At 47.8% G+C, this 17,991-nt stretch overlaps 1 protein-coding gene across 2 annotated transcripts in view; it reads left to right on the top strand.

The window, feature by feature from the left end:
- VANGL1 (VANGL planar cell polarity protein 1) overlaps nucleotides 1-17,991 on the top strand; it is a 64,856-nt gene that overhangs the window by 6,153 nt on the left and 40,712 nt on the right. For both annotated transcript variants that reach the window (XM_034788872.1, XM_034788860.1), the window contains exons 2-4: nucleotides 2,028-2,317; nucleotides 3,500-3,626; nucleotides 9,428-10,035. In XM_034788872.1, coding sequence (XP_034644763.1) covers nucleotides 2,247-2,317; nucleotides 3,500-3,626; nucleotides 9,428-10,035 — 806 coding nt within the window. In that variant the 5' untranslated portion in view covers nucleotides 2,028-2,246. The remainder of the gene's footprint in view (nucleotides 1-2,027; nucleotides 2,318-3,499; nucleotides 3,627-9,427; nucleotides 10,036-17,991) is intronic.

Below are 17,991 nucleotides of genomic sequence, written 5' to 3'. Positions count from 1 at the left end.
AGCCCTCTTCTCTTCCCCACTTTGCTGTTCCCATCGTAGGGGTACATGTGTTAGTGGAGAGGATAGCTGTCCACAAAGAATAGATTTGAGTAAGGCCACAAACAATTTGTGATTGGAAATCATGACTTTGAGCCCATGCTTCTTACTTGCAACTTCTGTCTAATTCAGGATGTTCCTCCTCTATTGCATGCAAGTCTTGCTGATTTACAGGAATTGCAGATTATGGCTCTAGGTGGTTTCTATTGATCGTGTTCTGCTAAGGGTGCTTTCTTCTCACGGCCATCCTTGCACACACATCTGCACTAGCTTCTGATCTCCTGGCTACACTTCAAGCCTCTCCTACTTGCTTTCAGATCTCTGCATGGTTCTGCTTTTGCCTGGGTCTCTACCCTCCTGCATCCCACCCAGCTTCATGCCTCCTTTCATTAGGAGACCTTCCTACCTTATAGCTGCAACAGTCTCCCGATTAACATGCACACAGCCAATGCCCTCTCCATTCAAATAACTCCTGCAAGCGCCCACCTATTTGACAAGGCCTTGCAGCTCCCACCGTCTGTAACATTTTGTAATATTGTCCCCATTTGTTCCATCAGACTGTGAACTCCATGGGGCAGGCATTTTGTTCTTTGTTCTGTACACTTTATACAGTGTAATGAGTGTGCTATACACTTACATCATTAATAGCACGTGAGGTGTTAAAAAGATTAGCCCAGATGAGTTAAAAAGCCAACTCTTGCTCTTTTTGAAGGAGGTTGAGTATTTCTTGCAAGAGGTTTGAAAATTGCTGTGAGCAGAAAATAATTGGAGGATTTAATGAAAGCAAACTCTCTCTTGTTTTAGAACTTGTAAATAAATGTAACACCAATGAAAGTAAAGGCCACGACACTGATGAGAGGCAGGAATAGCCTGGGCAGGAAATGTATAAGATTGCTCCCTCCTTCCTCATGCCAAGCACCAAGCTCTGCCAAGGGCCCACTGTCTTGAGCTGCAGTCCAGCCATCTACTGTTCTAGAGTCTGGGGATCTGTGTAGTGACAGCCCTGTTTGTGTGCATCGTGAAAACTGGTAAATCGCTCCTCTATCCGCTAATCAATTTAACTTGTAACCTAATCCAAAGTGTGAATTTGGGTTCCCCAAAATGAAAGGGATTAGTGTCCACCAGTCCTTCGCTACTGGAAATGTTTGATTGTTTTCCAATATCTTGTTCTTTCCAAAACATGTTCCCTTTCCTCCTCATTACAAAGATGTCACACACCAGAATGCCCTACAAAATATACTCCAGGAAACAAATGCTGCACAAATCCAGGGTGTGTGTAAAGTAAATGTGATCTAATAATCTCTACCCTGACTCCTATGACTTTTAAAAAGCTGCACTTCTGAGCCCAAGTAGCATGTAGATGGTAAGTGAGAGGGGACCTTGTAATCTATGGTATTTTATAGTTAGTAATGCTAATAAAATGGACACACCTTGTAGTTATGAAAACAATACAGGTTCAGGCACGGTGGGTCTGATTCTCTTTTGCCTTGCCCCTTATGCGCTGACATATACCTGTGCAATGTGAGTGTAAAATGTTTTCATTCTGACTTGGTAACATTTTTATATCTACTTTGCACAGGTGTAAATGACAGACAGGGCAAGATGGTGGTGGAGACGCAAACCCAGTGCATCTTTATGCATTTTCCAGTAGTGAGTTACAGAAATCTACGGCATGGGCTGTGTTGCCTTTCCCTCACCAGACCCCTCTGTTTATCCAAAGATTCTGCTGTCCTCTGGAGACTTTGAGATAAATGGGGCTGCGTTGTGTATAGCAGGAGCTGCTTATTTTATAATTTATTACTCCACAAATATATGCACTGAACAAAAAAGCTGTGGTATCTGTCCCCAAGAGCTTACATGCTTAGACCAGGTGTGACAAATGTTGATAAATGCTACAGGGGAAGGAGGACAAGGCCTACCAGGGTAAACATGTGGCTGCTTTGCTTAGTAGAGTATCGGTATTGTATGCCCATCTGTTTCTTTTTTCCTAGGTTGGTATTGAAGATTAAGGCACCTGCTCTTCCCTCCTTAGAGTTTCTTTAGGTGGAAAGTCATTGGCTGCCTGATGTTTTGGAGCTACTCATGATTGGGACGCTGAGAGTATCCAGGAAAGTACTTTCTGTGAGGACCCCACCTCAGTAGCAACAGCTGCTCACCCTCTAAGGAAGGCAATCAGTGCCCCTCCCAGCGGGGGGCAGGCGTCTGCTGCCATGGATACCGAATCGACATATTCGGGATATTCCCACTACTCAGGTCACTCCAAAAAAGCCCACAGACAAGGGTATGGAAACCATTATTAACAAATTAGTCCTTAGGCTGGGCAGTGTCACAGTGTCATGACCTCTTCCTTAGATCATGCTGAAGCCCCTCGCAGACCAAAACACTGTGGCTCTAAAGGAGGCAAAGTGTGAGATGACTTTTTCTCTCTCTCAGGACACTAGAAATAGGGCCACAGAAGGTGGAGATGGAACAAGATTGGTTAGTTCAGTCATTAACTGAGGGCTAGATAGAGTCCCCAGATGGAGGACTGACCAGCATTTTTAAACAAATGCTTGCTATTCCTCCTCCTTTTTTTCCACTCCTGTTTGTCTTCCTCAGCTAGGGGGCAAAGTTTCTCTTCCCCTCAGCTGCCATGTTAATACCTTTTGTGGGTAATTCAGGTGTTTAGAAAAACAGCTAAAAATAGGCAACGTTTGCCTGTGGCTTTCATCTGAGATCAGGGCCCCACTGTGGTAGGTGCTGTATGGACCCAGACATTCCCTGTCCTGAAGATCTTAGTCTAAATATTGCTGTCAGTGCTCCCTTGAATACTACCTCAGCCCCCTTGAGACAGCTTGATTACTGACTCCCCAACCCCCCATCTCCCTCTGAAATCCTTTGGGGAGAGGGAGTACTCCCTGAGTTTACACTGAGGATACATGTGGGAGAGTGTCCCCTTCTCCAGGCCTCTTCTGATGTTGCTGGGGTAGGAGGTGTTTGTGACCAGGGATTGAGAAGGGAAGAAATAGGTACAAAGTTTCTAATTTAAGTCTTCTAGGCCAGGGACTGTCCTATACAGCTCTGAGCTCTCTGTGAGCACTGAACTAACGTGCCATGCCCTGGGGACTGGCATGTGAGATGGCACCTGGAATCAGGCTATCCTTTAAAGTTTGGAAAGAGGGTCATGTTGTACGGGCAGGTGCGGGCTCCTTGGTGGAGTGAGTCCTCTACAATCCTATTGCCAGAAACCATCTGCAGACATGGGATCTATGTTGGCTCCCAACCTCCTTGGAGGCCTAGCAGGTGGAGTTTATGTTGTGGAAGGTTGTATCGCAAAGGTAACTGGCAAGAGGCTAGAGCACCTCTTGATTTACAGGAGGTTAATGAAAATGGATAGATCTCACTGGGAGGGCTGAGTCTGTGATGCCTTCTGGTGAATGGGTCCTGTAATCTTCTTCTCCCCTTGCCTTTATTTATGGGAAAGGAGTCGGGACAGGCACAAATCGCCACGGAGTAAAGATGGCAGTAGGTCAGAGAAATCGGTCACCATCCAGACGCCTCCCGCGGAACCGCTGCTGGGGAATGATGCCTCTCGGACAGAAGAGGGTCAGGTAAGGAATGGGAAGCAAATGGAGACGTGGATGGGCAAAGCGCGGGCTGTGGGACAGCATTCTGCTTTGGTGACTGTCTTTGCCTGCCTGCACGCTGATGGAAATGTGTTCGTTGGACTCTTGGTAGCAGGCAGGAATGGCTCTCGGGTCCCTTTGGATCATAGTTAATGCTGTTTTGGGTTTTTTTCAGGCCTTAAACTGCTTTGCAAAACTCTCTACCTATAGGGACTGCATCACTTCACCTACCACCAAAATGTAGCCACTTCTGTGGTGGGATGTGGTAGCAATTTAACAAAGCGTAACACATGATTAAAGATAAAATATGAAGAATTGAAATGGTCACAGGCTTTTAGGGAGGCAGAATGCAATGATCCATTTATACCTCCACTCTTGTATTAAAAGGCATGGGACCTTTGAGCTTACAAGTGGTCAGGACTTTTGTTTTGTCTTTTCTGAAAGCATCACTTTCAGTAGTACAATGCCCTGTCTGAACACACTGAGGGCTTTAGTTCACTATTGATTTCGAAGAGCGCTTACTACTGAATCACCAATGCTTTGTGTCATGCCAAACGTACCAAGCCAGCTGTTTTTTACCATCTGATCAAGGATAGTTACCCAACCCAGCCCCCCTCACTTTTTGCTTTAGCGACATGCCATTTAAAAAAAAAAAAAAATCTAGACCTTTTTAAAAAAAAAAACCTCTTTCTAAAGGTAACAGAACAGGCGACCAAGATGCTGAGTGGAGAGAGGAAAGCAAGAGACAATCTACAACAAATATAAGAAAAAGGAATGACAGCAAAAAATTGAGTCCATGCAGTAGGTATATGGACACTAGGTCAGGCAAAGAATGGAAAGCTACTGTTTCTATATTATATCTGGATCAGAACAGCGGCCCTTCTATACCGGGAGCTCCACGGGTTGAAGCAGTCATACTGTGTGAATAGTAGCCTTAAAGAGCAGTGACACTTCAAGACAAACTTGGAATAGTTTCCAAATAGTGTTTCAGTGCATCCTATGTTTCACTCTTTTTCTGCATGTACTTTTTAGGTTAGTACTGATGTCTTACTCAAAACCAAGAACTCTCTCAGGGAATCAGGGCCTGTCTACATATAAAAGGCTGCATTGGTGCAACTGCAGCACTGTAGCACTTTAATGAAGATGCTCCTATACCAAGCTTTCCCGCTGATGTAGCACGGTCTACATTGGAGGGTTGGGGGTGGGTGTTAGGATGGTATAACTACTTTGCTCAGGGAGTGTGGATTTTTCACACCCCATGAGCGCCGTAGTTACACCAATGTAAGCCTCCAATGTAGACCAGACCTCAGTCTGCTGCCTCTTCCCCGCCAGCAATGTATGTGTTAATTGTTGTTAGAGCACCCAGATGCCACTGCAGAGGGTGCCAAATGGAGGTACATAAATAAACCTTCTTTGTTTTTTGGACAATAGCTTTCACAAACTGCCAGTTAAACAGTTGTGAATGGGTGAGTTTATTGTGTCAGGTGGGGCAAAATATGCTGATGAGTTCTTAAGAAACAGGTCTTTATCTTCATGCAAATCTCTCTAGTAATGTAAACTAAAAAGCGAAGAAAAATACAAAAAAAAATATGAGAAGGATTGTCTCTTAGCAACTCAAAGACATTATGCTCCGGCAGCTTTTCAGCACAAATTTAGCTCAGTGGGAACGTCGAGGGATCAGCCTACCAACGAAGCTGAAGGTCTACCGAGCAGTGGTGCTTCCAACTCTGCTGTACGCCTGCGAGACGTGGACTGTCTATCGGAGTCATGCACGAAGGCTCAATCACTTCCACATTTCCTGTCTGTGAAAGCTTCTAAAAATCAGATGGCAGGACAAAGTGCCCGATACTGATGTCCTTACTAGAGCCAGTCTGCCGTCAATTCACACACTGCTGATGAGAGCCCAGACCAGATGGGCCAGACATGTCGTGAGAATGTCAGATGAACGCATTCCTAAACAGCTCTTCTACGGAGAACTCACTCAGGGAAAGCGCTCCCATGAAGGACAAAAGAAACGGTTCAAGGACACGCTGAAGACCTCTTTGAAGTCCTTCGAGATCAACACCGCCACATGGGAAACCTTCGCACTGAACCGTCCAGCATGGCACAGCCTCATTCACACAGGCAGTAATACCTCTGAGGCGAGGCGTATTGCTGAGGCTGAAAAAAAGCGTGAGCTGCGCAAGTCCAGAGCTGCTCGTACATCATCGACAGTGCCATTACATGTCTGCCCGACGTGTGACAGGACGTTCCACGCCCGAATCAGACTGATCAGTCATCTTTGGACGCACAGAGCCCGGTCATCGAAAAAATGAGTTGTTGAGATCTTCATTGATAACGATGGACGAACATCAGCTCAGTAGCTCCACTTGACTGCATGAACTCTTGATAATGCCATTTTAAATGGGAAGAACTGTTAGAACAGTGAGGCTGGGAACCAGGACTTGTGTGTTCTGTTTTAGGTTTTGGCCCCGACTTGCTGTGATCTTGGCAAGTCACTTTCCCTCTCTGTCACTGTTTCTCCATTTGTAAAATGGGGGTAATTATATTGCTCCACCTCATTGAGTGAGTGAGGGGGTAAGAGTTTGTGTCGAAAATGCTTAGATGATCATATGGAAGGTGCTAGCAAAAGGCAGTGTACTCTAGTACTGCACTCCACTGGAGAACTCCTTAGGCCTTTCCAGGGCCTGTTTCTACAAAAAGTGTTAACGTTGCTGAGACCATGTCAAGATGCTGGCTGTGGTTGGTGTGTCTCTTTTTAAAACCTCAGTGCTTTAGGCCTGAGAGATTATTGTCCCAAATTGCACCAGAAGTGAAATTCTTGGAGCTATTCTAAATAATTATGCTGCCTCAGTCTGCTCCTGTCACAAGGATACTTTTAGACTTAATCTTTTTTATAACTCTTTTGAGAAGTGATTGTAATGATTTTATTAGATACTGGGCTGATGGCCCTGATTAGATGGAGGCCCTGAAACCACAGAACGAGAACAACACAACATCACTACCTCTGTCAATTAAGTTAAGCCTGTTTCTGTTAAAACACTTCTGTCAGCATGTTTCCGTGCAGAAGCCAAAAAGGTTTACTCCTGTCAGTCACTGACACACTTGCACTGGGATATCTTTTTCTCTTCCAGAAAACATGTTGGGGTGCTAATGACTGATTTGGTGACTACAAAGGCTTAAGATGCCACTATGTGGAATGAAGGAATCTATCTACTGTCTAGAAGCTTTAATGCAGTTTGGAATGCACTGGTGTAAATTTGTCAAGTCTTCAGAAGTCTGAGTCACTCCCTGAACAGCAGTTCCAAGTCAGATCCATACATGTCAGATTAACTTTTTATCCTTGCCTTGTGTAGGTGTGTCCAAGCAGATGCATCATGGAGTAGGAAGAACAGTGTGCAGGATCTCTGTGGCAGAAGTTCTCTGAAGTCGGAACCCTTTTATTGCTGACTTTCAGAAAACTTTAATGTAGACTGAAATTTGACTCTTTGGCAATTGTTCCTACTTTTCAAATATGCTGGCTTCAGGTTGAACAGTTTTTGGACACATCCAGTACTTTAATATAGGAGCGAACAGGTGTTATAGAGACCCACAAATTCACATGGCCCAGCATCTATAAATATCTATCTCCAACTGCTGGAGAGTTGGTTATTAACTTGAGAAACATTGCCAAAAACAGTTCAGCAGAGGGTAGGGCTACCATATGTCCGGATTTCCCCGGACATGTCCGTCTTTTCAGTCTATAAATAGCCGCCCGGGGGGGATTTTTAAAAATCTAAAAATATCCGGGATTTCCCCCCGGTCGGCTATTTATAGACAGAAAAGCGGCGGCCAAGCCCCGCTGGGCAGCCAAAGCCCCTTCCTGGCTCCCCCCATCCCCTGCAGCCTTACCACGCTGTCCGGTCCCGCAGCTGTCTTTCCCCTCCCCTGAACACTCCGCCCACCTGCTCCTCCCCCTCCCCTGTTCCCGCGAATCAGATCTTCGGGGGAAGTCTGAAAAGAAGCAGGGGCAGGTGGGAGAAAGAAGCAGGTAAGCTGGGGTGGGGGGGCGCGAGAAGGAGAGCTCCGGGGAGGCGCGGCCCTGGCCGAGCGGCTCCCTCCGGCCCGGGCCGAGCAGCGCCTGGCAGCCCCAGCGGCTCCGGCCCGGCTAGGGCCACAGGGCTGCGGCGCCGGTTTCGGCCGAGCGCGCCAGCCCGGTGCCAGCCGAGCACGCCCGGCCCCGGTTCCGGCCCCCAGCAGCGTCGGCCCTGGTTCCTGGGCTCTTTAAAGCTGACCCTGGTCAGGGGACAGGGAGGGGCGGTTGGATGGGTCGGGAGTTCGGGGGGGGGGTGCTGTCAGGGGGGCAGGGGTGTGGAGAGGGACAGGGAGCTGGGGGGGTTAGATGGGTCTGGGGTTCAGGGGGCCTGTCGGGGGCAGAGGTGTGGAGAGGGGTCGAGGCAGGCAGGGAGCAGAGGGGGTTGGATGGGTCGGGAGTTCTGGGGGTCCTGTCAGGGGATGGAGAGCAGTTGGATAGGGCATGGGAGTCCCGGGGGTCTGTCTGGGGGCGGGGGTGTGAATATGGGGTGGGGGTGTGGGTCGGGGCAGTCAGGGGACAGGTAGGGTTGTAGGGGGGTGGTAAGGGGTCCCAGGATGGGGCAGTCAGGGGACAAGGGGGTGGGAAGTGGGAGGGAGTGGATGGGGGCGGGGCAGGGCTAGAGCGGTGTCCCTCCTCTTCACCCCCCCTCCCCCCCCCCCGGTGTCCTCTTTTTTGCTTGTGGAAATTGGTAACCCTAGCAGAGGGTGTGTGTAATGTTTCCTCCACTAGTGAGGGAGACTGAGAAAATATGCAGTGGAACCCTTTGAAAGTGAAACTATTTATGTCACAACTTTACTATGGATGAGGTTTCACTATAACCATAATTGCACTTGACTCGTTGCTGACCATTGAAACCGGATTTCTCTTGCAGGTGGATTCTGTAGTGCACTTGTAAGTACTTGCGGACTGGAAGAGAGCTAGTTCCTGCATTTACAGAATGTTCTGTATCTGCAGGAGGTGGGCTTCTCTATTTTTAACTTCTGGGTTTCTTTATCCGAGCTGGCTCTCCAGATCTCTAAGTAGCAGGAGCAAATGCTCCCAGTCTCTCTCCCTTCATGAACCCCCTTCTACTCATGCTCACACAGTAACATGTAATCTTTGTTGTCCCTACAGATTGGCAGGGTATTTGATTTTCTTTCAGGGAACTGAAAGGAAAGACCCATGCACAATAATCAGCATGTAAAGTTATTGTGAAGGCCAAGACTATAACAGGCGTTCAAAAAAGAACTAGATAAATTCATGGAAGTTAGGTTCAGCTATTAGCCTGGATGGACAGGGATAGAAAACCATGTTCTGAGTATCCATAGCCTCTGTTAGCCAGAAACTGGGAATGGGCACAGGGGATGGATCATTTGATGTTTGTCTGTTCTGCTCATTCCCTCTGAAGCACCTGGTATTGGCCACTGTTGGAAGACAGGCTACTGGGCTAGATGGACCACTGGTCTGACCAGTATGGCCATTCTTATGTTGAGTAACCTCTCCTGGGGCTGTAGATGCAGGAAAAAATTCCAAACTTGGTTAGACCATTTACCCCTGCTTCCCACCCTCCCACATTATTGTTGAATACATTTTAGGGATTCTAAACCTGCTGTTCAGCTGTGTTGTGGCAGTGTCAAGTCGTCTTTGGCGACCATGTTGCTCTTTGGCTGCTAAACGCAGAATGTCAGGAATTGAGATAAACTGATGTTTCCTTATTCTCTTTCCCTTTCAGGATGACAATTGGGGTGAGACCACAACAGCTATCACAGGCACCTCGGAGCACAGCATCTCCCAGGAGGACATTGCCAGGATCAGTAAGGATCTGGAGGACAGTGTTGGCTTGGATTGCAAACGCTACCTTGGTTTAACAGTGGCTGCTGTCCTTGGACTCCTCGTCTTCCTTACCCCCATTGCCTTCATTCTCTTACCCCAGATCCTGTGGCGGGATGAACTGGAGCCATGTGGCACCGTCTGTGAGGGACTGTTCATCTCTGTGGCTTTTAAACTCCTGATTCTTCTGATTGGGACCTGGGCTCTGTTCTTCCGTCAGCCGAAGGCGGATATACCAAGAGTGTTCGTGTTCCGGGCCCTCCTGTTGGTCCTTATATTCCTGTTTGTTTTTTCCTACTGGCTCTTCTATGGCGTCCGCATCTTGGACTCCAAGGACACCAATTACCAGGGGATAGTGCAGTATGCAGTGTCTCTCGTAGATGCTCTCCTCTTCATTCACTATCTAGCCATTGTGCTGCTGGAGCTGAGGCAACTGCAGCCCATGTTCACGGTCAAGGTGGTGCGGTCGACAGATGGAGAGTCGCGATATTATAGCTTGGGGCACCTGAGGTACGTTGAAATTTCTTGGGGGCAGGGGAATGTCTGGAAATCTGTGTAAAGATCCAAGTGCAATAGCCGAGAATGCAATCCATTGAGCATGTTTTGTTAACGGGATATCCATTGGGTTTCTCTATCCTTCCCCATCTGAGGCTCTCCAAGTCCTTCATAAAGAAAAGATTAACAAATTAAACCTATTGGCTCCCCAGTGGGGTAGGAAAGGAATGTTTCAATTTCACAGATAGTGAAACAGGAACAAAGGCTGCGATTTGCACACGGTAAGAGCCAGTAGAGCTGGGGATTGAATGCAGATCTCCTCAGTCCCAGGCCTGTATTTAACCTCTAGTCCAGGGGTGAGCAAACTTTTTGGCCTGAGGGCCACATCAGGGTTGTTCAACTGTATGGAGGGTCGGATAGGGAAGGCTGTGCCTCCCCAAATAGCCTGGCCCCTGCCCCCATCTGCCCCCTCCCACTTCCCGCCCCCTAACTGCCCTCCTCAGAACCCCCAACCCATCTAACCCCCCCTGCTCCCTATCCCCTGACTGCCTTGACCCCTATCCACATGCCTGCCACCTGACAGCTCCCCCCCCCCCCCGGACTCCCACCCCCTATCCAACCGCCCTCTACTCCTCATCCCTGACCACTCCCTCCCCCCCCGGCCCCTAACTGTCCCCTGGGATCCCACTCCCTTATCCAACCCCCCCTGCTCCCTGTCCCCTGACTGCCCTCCTGACCCCATCCACATCCATGCCCCCTGAAAGGCCCCCCGGGACTCCCACTCCCAACCTTCCCTATTCCCCATGCCCTGACCGCCCCGCCAGAACCTCCACCCCATTCAACCACCCCCCTCCTCCCTGACTGCCCCCCCAGAATCCCCTGCTCCCCACCCCCTTACCAGCAGCAGGAGCTCGCAGCTGTGGCACCTGGCCAGAGCCAGCTGCACCTTCCCAGCGGGAACGGCGGGCCAGAGCGTGGCTGCAGAGGTTGGGGGGACAGCGGGGGAGGGGCCAGGGACTAGGCTCCCCGGCCGGGAGCTCAGGGACCGGGCAGGACAGTCCTGCGGGCCATAGTTTGCCCACGTCTGCTCTAGTCCTTGCTTTCCTCTCTTCTCTTCCTATGAAGAGCCAGCATTGGGATTGCCTGAAGAATCCCTAAATGCTCCCGCATTGGGTAGCCAGGGGGAAAGGGGTCCTTTATGCTAAGTGATCAGCAGCTATGAGATTGGAATTTTTTTTTCAAACTGATGATTTGGTTTCTCAAGCCTCAGATGAAGATGGGGGCAGGGTGGGGGCTATGTTCAAGACTTGTCCTGTTGTGCGTCTGGACCCTGACGCTACTTGATGTGAAGGGGTTCTGTCTGCATGCCCTAGGGATACAGATAAGCAAGCTTTTGCTGTGGCAGCTCCCAGGATGTGGAACTAGCTCCTCTTGAAAGAGCTACCCCAGCTTCTCCCTCCCCTCTTTGGATAATTGAAGACCCCACACTCTGGAGTATTTGTTTCAGCTGCTGTCAGGCCCATATGTAAGGTTTGGCTGCCTTTTCAGTTGCTCTATATTGTTACTACTTAGTTTGGTTTCTAGATTATTTGCTGCTTCAGTTGGTGGTGGGTGGAACAATTTACTTTGTAGGTGTCTAGGTGGGGCCAGGGTGCCTAAAAGTTATTAGATCCTCTTAGCACTCCGGCACCTCCTAGATGTCATTTGATACTCTTAGTTGTATGACTCATGCCTGACAACCCACCCCTCGTGCTGAGGTTCCTGCCTCTCTCAGGTATGGGAAAGGCCAGGTCACGCTGGCTAGAACGTTTTTTGGGGGGAGAAGGCTTATTTCTGGTTCCCTCACCCCATGAAACTGATGGCTTCTCAGGCTGGGGGAGGGAATGACCTCAAGCATGAAAGGGAAGATCCTGTCAACTAGTGTCTGGATTAAACATCTGTCGAACTTATCCTGTCCAGATCCCTGTGGTGCGCACAGATCTGCTGCAGATGGAGAGATTAGTGTCTGCTGGTTTAAGTGGATATATGAACACAGTCTCATGCAGCCTGTTAGCATAGCAATGGAATTGCTTTGAAGTAGGGCTTAGTGGTTAGAGCAAGAACCAGGGAGTTGGGATTCTTGGTCCTTGTTCCTGGCTGTGCTGGTGACTCATGTGACTCTGAGTAAGTTAGCTCAACTCTTTGCCCCTGTAAAATGGGAGAAGATACCTATCTTCATAGAGAGTGGCAGAGTAGCAGGGCTTAACTTATTGTTTGTAAATCACTTAAATCTGTAGGACCACACTGTTGTTATCAGCATAATTAATCTATTGCCTATATGAGAGTTTAGATCACATAATGTTAAACACTAGAACCGATCACTGAAGAATCTTATCAGGCAAGGACCAAGACCTTTCAGCCCAGAGAGACTGAAGGGTAGCCACCAAAGTAAGAATTCATCTATACACTAATACTTCACACATTGGGGTGTGAAGATGCCATTGTTACAAGAAGAAGAGTTCTGCATTTTTAAAACTTAACTTTGGGTATCTGTTTTTTCCTAAAGAAAAAAAAAATTCTTGCTTTTGAGTGTTTTAGTACAAAATGGTGGGAAATCCCAGGTTTGTATGCACAGGTAGGAGGGCCTCTGTTGCAAACATGCTTGAAACTATTCATATCTACAAGCTTAGTCCATTGACTTCATGCTTAAGGTTAAGCACCTGCATAAATCTCAGGAGCATGAGGCCTAAAGTTGTAACAGGTCTTCTGTTAGAGCCTGATATATCTGGCTATTTTGGAAAACCCCTAGCTGCACCTAACTATTCGGTCAGTGACATTTAACTGGCATGGTAACTGAAATAAATGGACTGACTTCTCATCCTAAGGCCAAGCAGTTTGTTCCTGTCTTCACTTTGTCTGTCTCTCTCCATCTCCGCAGTTTTGAGCCCCGCTTCTCCGCCTCCACCCCCTTCCGTTGAGTGTCTAGCATGCTTTTTTGGGATGGGCTAGGAGAGCTTTCAACATATCTGGGGGGAGGGATAGCTCAGTGGTTTGAGCATTGGCCTGCTAAACCCAGGGTTGTGAGTTCAATCATTGAGGGGGTCAGTTGGGGATTTAGTTGGGGATTGGTCCTGCTTTGAGCAGGGGGTTGGACTAGATGATCTCCTGAGGTTGCTTCCAACCCTGATATTCTATGATTCCTCCTAATGTTGTTTCTCAGAGAACCTCCAAACAGAGCTGGTCAGTTTGTTTTTTATATATATATATAAAAAAAATTTGCAGAAAAATTTCAACTTTGTCAAAACTGAAAGCATCAGGGGTTTTGTTTTTTTTCCAATGGAACAACCAAAATTCTGAGGCACGCAGACACTTTCTGCAGAAAGTCTTGTCACAAACCTAATTTTCTATCAGCAGAGGTTCGGATGGAAAACTTTTCACCAGTGCTGGCTCCAAATGAGTGAAGGAATGGGGAGGAGCTGAACTTGCCAGTAAGGACGACTTCTCAGCTCTAGCAGGCTCAGGTCATTTCTCTTCCAAGAGTGGTTCCTATTAGCAGGCTGGCTAAAGTGCTGAGAGAGGGACCACACCAGTTCCAAAGATTTCAAGTTTAGCTGCCCAGTTTAAGGACCTCCTGGCCTGTGATTTTTGTTTGGGAGCAGGGAGTGGGGCATTGCAATGCAGGTGGAAGGTGGACTTGTACCCAGGATTGTGCAGCCAAGCCGAAACCCTGCTTTATTTGGTAAATTTATAAGTTTATAATGTTTGCTGCACTGCTGGTAATGGTGAAACCACTTGAGAGGCAGAGGAACACAACATGAGGGCTGTTTGCAGCCCTGTTCAGCAAATGCACATGGATACAGAGAGTGAGAAAGAAAGAGGAGAGATGAACAAAACTCAGAGAAAGAAAGGAAAACAGAGGAACATGCAAGCGAGACTGGGTCGGGAAGCAGATGGTAGGAGTGAAAGCAGGAGAAAGGGGTGTGAACAGAAAGGGGAAGGGAGAGAGAAGGAAAAATAAAGCATTCTCTATCAGCAGGACTGATATTCTGGGGACTTAATTTTTTAATGTCCCTGTTTGTATCACACAACCCGGGCATCTGTTGCTCTTTCAGGCCAGTTCCTCCCAAAATTTTCTGGATGCCTCATAGGTTGTTAGCAAAGGCCCCATTTAAAAACCCCTCCCATTCTTAATCAGGCCGCTAAATTTATTCTCTTCCTTTCAAATGAATATGCATTCTTCGCCCCCCCACCCCGACTCACCCTAGAGCAGTGCTAGTCTAGACAGCTCAGGAAAAGGAATGGTTTCAGAAGCACATGGTAATTATTTGTCTGTAAACATTGATAGAATTAGTGTCAGGCGCCTGCATTATCTTGGAATGATTTGGGTTAAACAGGGCCATTAGTGGGTCATAGAGTCTGTTTCCACCCTGTTACATGGATGGGACAAGACATCCCAAACAAGGAGCAGTGGAGGAGGGACAGGTGATACTGTTCACAGTTGTCCATTTATAATTATATGGGTCTGTACAATGCCAGGTCTGTGGTGGAGAGCACAGATCTGCCCTAGCCTTTCACCTCTTCAAACAAGTTGCCTGTGAGATTTAGTTTGTGAGTCTCAATCTAGCTTCTACTGGACATCCGGCCACAACGTTTGCAGTGCGATCCACACAAGTGGACATACTTGGCTGTCTTTAATCCAGAAAGGCTGAATACTTGGAAAGGCCTATTGCAGGGGTGGCCAAACTTACTGACCCTCTGAGCCACATATGACAATCTTCAGAAGTTCGAGAGCCGCGGCTGAAGCCCCAACACCCCGTTCCACGCTCGGCAGAAGCCCCTATCCCACAACCCTGCTACAAGGCAGAGGTCCCAAGCTCCCCTCCCCCGGGTGTAGGGGAGGTGTGTGTGTGTGTGGGGGAGGAGGGACATGGAGGGCTCCGTGAGCTGCACTTTAACTGTAAAAGAACCGCATGCGGCTTGCGATCCACAGTTTGGCAACCGCTGGACTACAGTGTCAACTAGATCCTCGCCCATCCCTTTGCAAAGGTAGGATATAATCCTTGCTGAAAGCTATATGGGATATTTAACCTGACCTTAATTGTAGTCAAGAGGCCAAGAAAGAAACTGGTTGTAGCTACACCCCCATCTGTTACTACTCTGTCCATCCCTTCTAGACCCATCTCCATCTAGAAGTCATTAATGCCTCCAGGTTAGAGGTGCTGTTGCATGCAAAGTGATCAACAACAGAGCAGATGCAGTCACCACATCTAGGTCTATATGAAAGACCTCAGAGAAAGCGCACCACCCACTATAGCAGAAGATAATAGAACTGTCCATAGAGGCACACGTTGCGAACGTCCACCCACACCTGTGGACTGTAATGCAAAGCAGGAGTAATCTGTGCTGGCAGAGTTGTGTAGGGCAAATTTATGCCACCTCTTTTCTGATTGTATCCAGTACAATCAGCTTCTTTCTTCAATACCCAAACTTAAACAAACAGCAGGCCTGGCACTTGTGAAATTGCTCTCTGGGTTTTCAGCACTTAATGATCTCATTTGATAAGCTGCCTCTTATATCCAGGCTCCTCCAGTTGGTGCAGCGGGCATAGTTGGAGTGTGTGGGGAGGGGAATGGACTGAAAAGGAACAAAGGGTAGGGGGAAGTAGGTTCCTCAAACCAAAGTCTGCATGTTTAAGCCTTTCCTGCAGTGTGGCTCGCTAACTCCAGGCAATGCTTAAAGAGTGACATGCCCTTAGTCAGCGAGAATACTTGTGCATCATCTGAACGGAATAGAAAACTCTGCTTTCTGTCCAGAGTCCTGCTGAAGCTTTTTTTTCTTGGAGGCTACGGACACTCTGTCTCAGCCACCCCAAATGCAAGCGTGTTCATGGAGTACCTACCTCTTACCCCCATTCTCCATCACAGGGTTTACTGGACCAGATCAGAGTAATGGCCCATTCAGTCGTCTCTTGCTTCAGGCAGGGCATGATCCTGCAAATGATGGTGAAGAAACTCCCTAATGTATCTGGCCAATTTGTTCCTCACTGAGATTCATAGATTATAAGGCCAGACAGGATTGGTGTGATCTAGTCTGACCTGCATAATACAGACCACATAGGACTTCCCTGAATTAATTCCTGTTTGAACTAGAGCATATCTGTTAGAAAAATATACAATCTTGACTTAAAAATTTCCAGGGATGGAGAATCCAACCCCTTGATAAAGAGGTTAGGAAAGTGTGGTCTTCCAGACCTCCTGCAGTGATCAGCCTTTGCTCTGAAGCATGAGATCTGATTACTCTGAGCTTGGCCTATAGCTACCAATTTTATTAGTAATTTGAAATGTATTCAGCTATTGTATCAGAGACTCTGACCTCCTGTAGTAGTAAGTTCCACAGGCTGAGTATGTGCTCAGTGGAGTAGCACAGCCAACTCCGCAGTCAAACCCAGTAGCCTAAGTGGAATTGGACACCCACTTGCTCATTCCCTGCTAAATTGCACCATCTCTAAAATGTTCATGTTGGTAGAATTGGAGGGTGTTCTCAAATCGAAGCTAGCCCTACCCACTTCTGTATGATACAATTCTTCATTCCCCACAGCTTCCCCGCTTCGTCACGCTAGCCAGCCCAGAACTTCCTAGGAAGCTGAGTGTCATTCTGCTAAAGTGGCTAATTGCCACTGAGGATGTAAAGCTCTCTCCGAACCTATGCTGTCAGCCCCAATGTAGCCTTTTAGTGCTGGTGAAAGGTGCCAGCCTGATGCCCTGGAGACTGAAGTCCTCCCGACTACAGAACTGGCCCAGCACAGACAATGACAGTGCAAGCTTCCCCACACCTGTGTTTGCCACTAGACTGCAACAGTGACTTGCTTGGGCCCTCTCCAGGGGTGAGAGGCTAGCTCTTCTGCCTCCAGACCCATTCAGTTCTTTACTGCTCTGGGCATGTCAGCAGTAGTTTCTGATATAGGCAGTTGATCACTGGGAGTTGCACTGAGAGTCCAACGCATTTCAACCACCAAATAACATCTGATCCAACTGAGTTCTGGTTGCTGTCTAGTGCTGGGTTTTCCAGACACTTGACCTACCTGGTCCTCCCCTACCTCCACTTCCTTGTACACACAAGGAGAAACAGCTGCCTGCTGCATCATCCAGCTGGGGGGGGGGAGTGGCCACAGTGATAGAGTATCATACAAGTGCCTGTGCCAGTGTTCTCTGAAAATCCTTTTTGCTGGTATTGTGGGCACCTTCGCACCTGGAAATGAATGCTGGTAGGAACATTTTATTTCTTAATTCCCTTTTATGAGGGTTTGTCTGTCTGGCAGCTTGCTCTGACACAGTCTGTATTGTGCACCGGCAAAGGGGGCATCGGGATTTCTTATGGCAATTGAAGCAGTGCCACTGTCTACTGGAGCATTTCTTGGTGACTGAACCTAACAGCAAAGTCTGGTACTACTAGCCCCCTCCTGTTACAAATGAGCATTCTCAGAGATCTGATGGAGGGTGATCTGCCTGTGTGCTACAGTTTTCCCTAGGTTACTACACTTAGAAATTCAACCCCCAAAGTCTATTTGGTTGACTGGTTGGTTTTGTGTGTGTGTTTGAAGAGAATGGGTATAACCAGTGTACTTCCTTATTGCACAGATTTGCCCAGCAGGCTTTTAAATATTGATTTAAATCTAGAACTGGACTCCTGCCTCCAAAAACTGATTAGGCAGTGGGTCCGAATAAAAGAATGGGAGCTGAGATGGCCTGGGTTCTATTCCTGCCTCTGCCTGATCCATTGTGTGACCCTATTCCTGTCATTTTACCTCTATGCCTCAGTTTCCCCATCTACCTCACAGGTTTGGAGGCAAGGCTAGTGTAAGGAAAGTTAGTGCAGTGGGATCCTCTCCTGAGATGTGCTGTGGTAGTAGAAAGCTATTCTTGACACTCTGTTGAAATAGGATATGTTAATGAGATAATGATGCAGCCCTGGGGCCTAGCAAGCTACTGGGCT

The sequence above is a fragment of the Trachemys scripta genome, chromosome 1, assembly GCF_013100865.1.
Source record: "Trachemys scripta elegans isolate TJP31775 chromosome 1, CAS_Tse_1.0, whole genome shotgun sequence".
Taxonomy (NCBI): Eukaryota; Metazoa; Chordata; order Testudines; family Emydidae; genus Trachemys; species Trachemys scripta.
The sequence above is the reverse complement of the archived record's forward strand: the minus strand, read 5'-3'. Positions and strand labels throughout refer to the sequence as shown.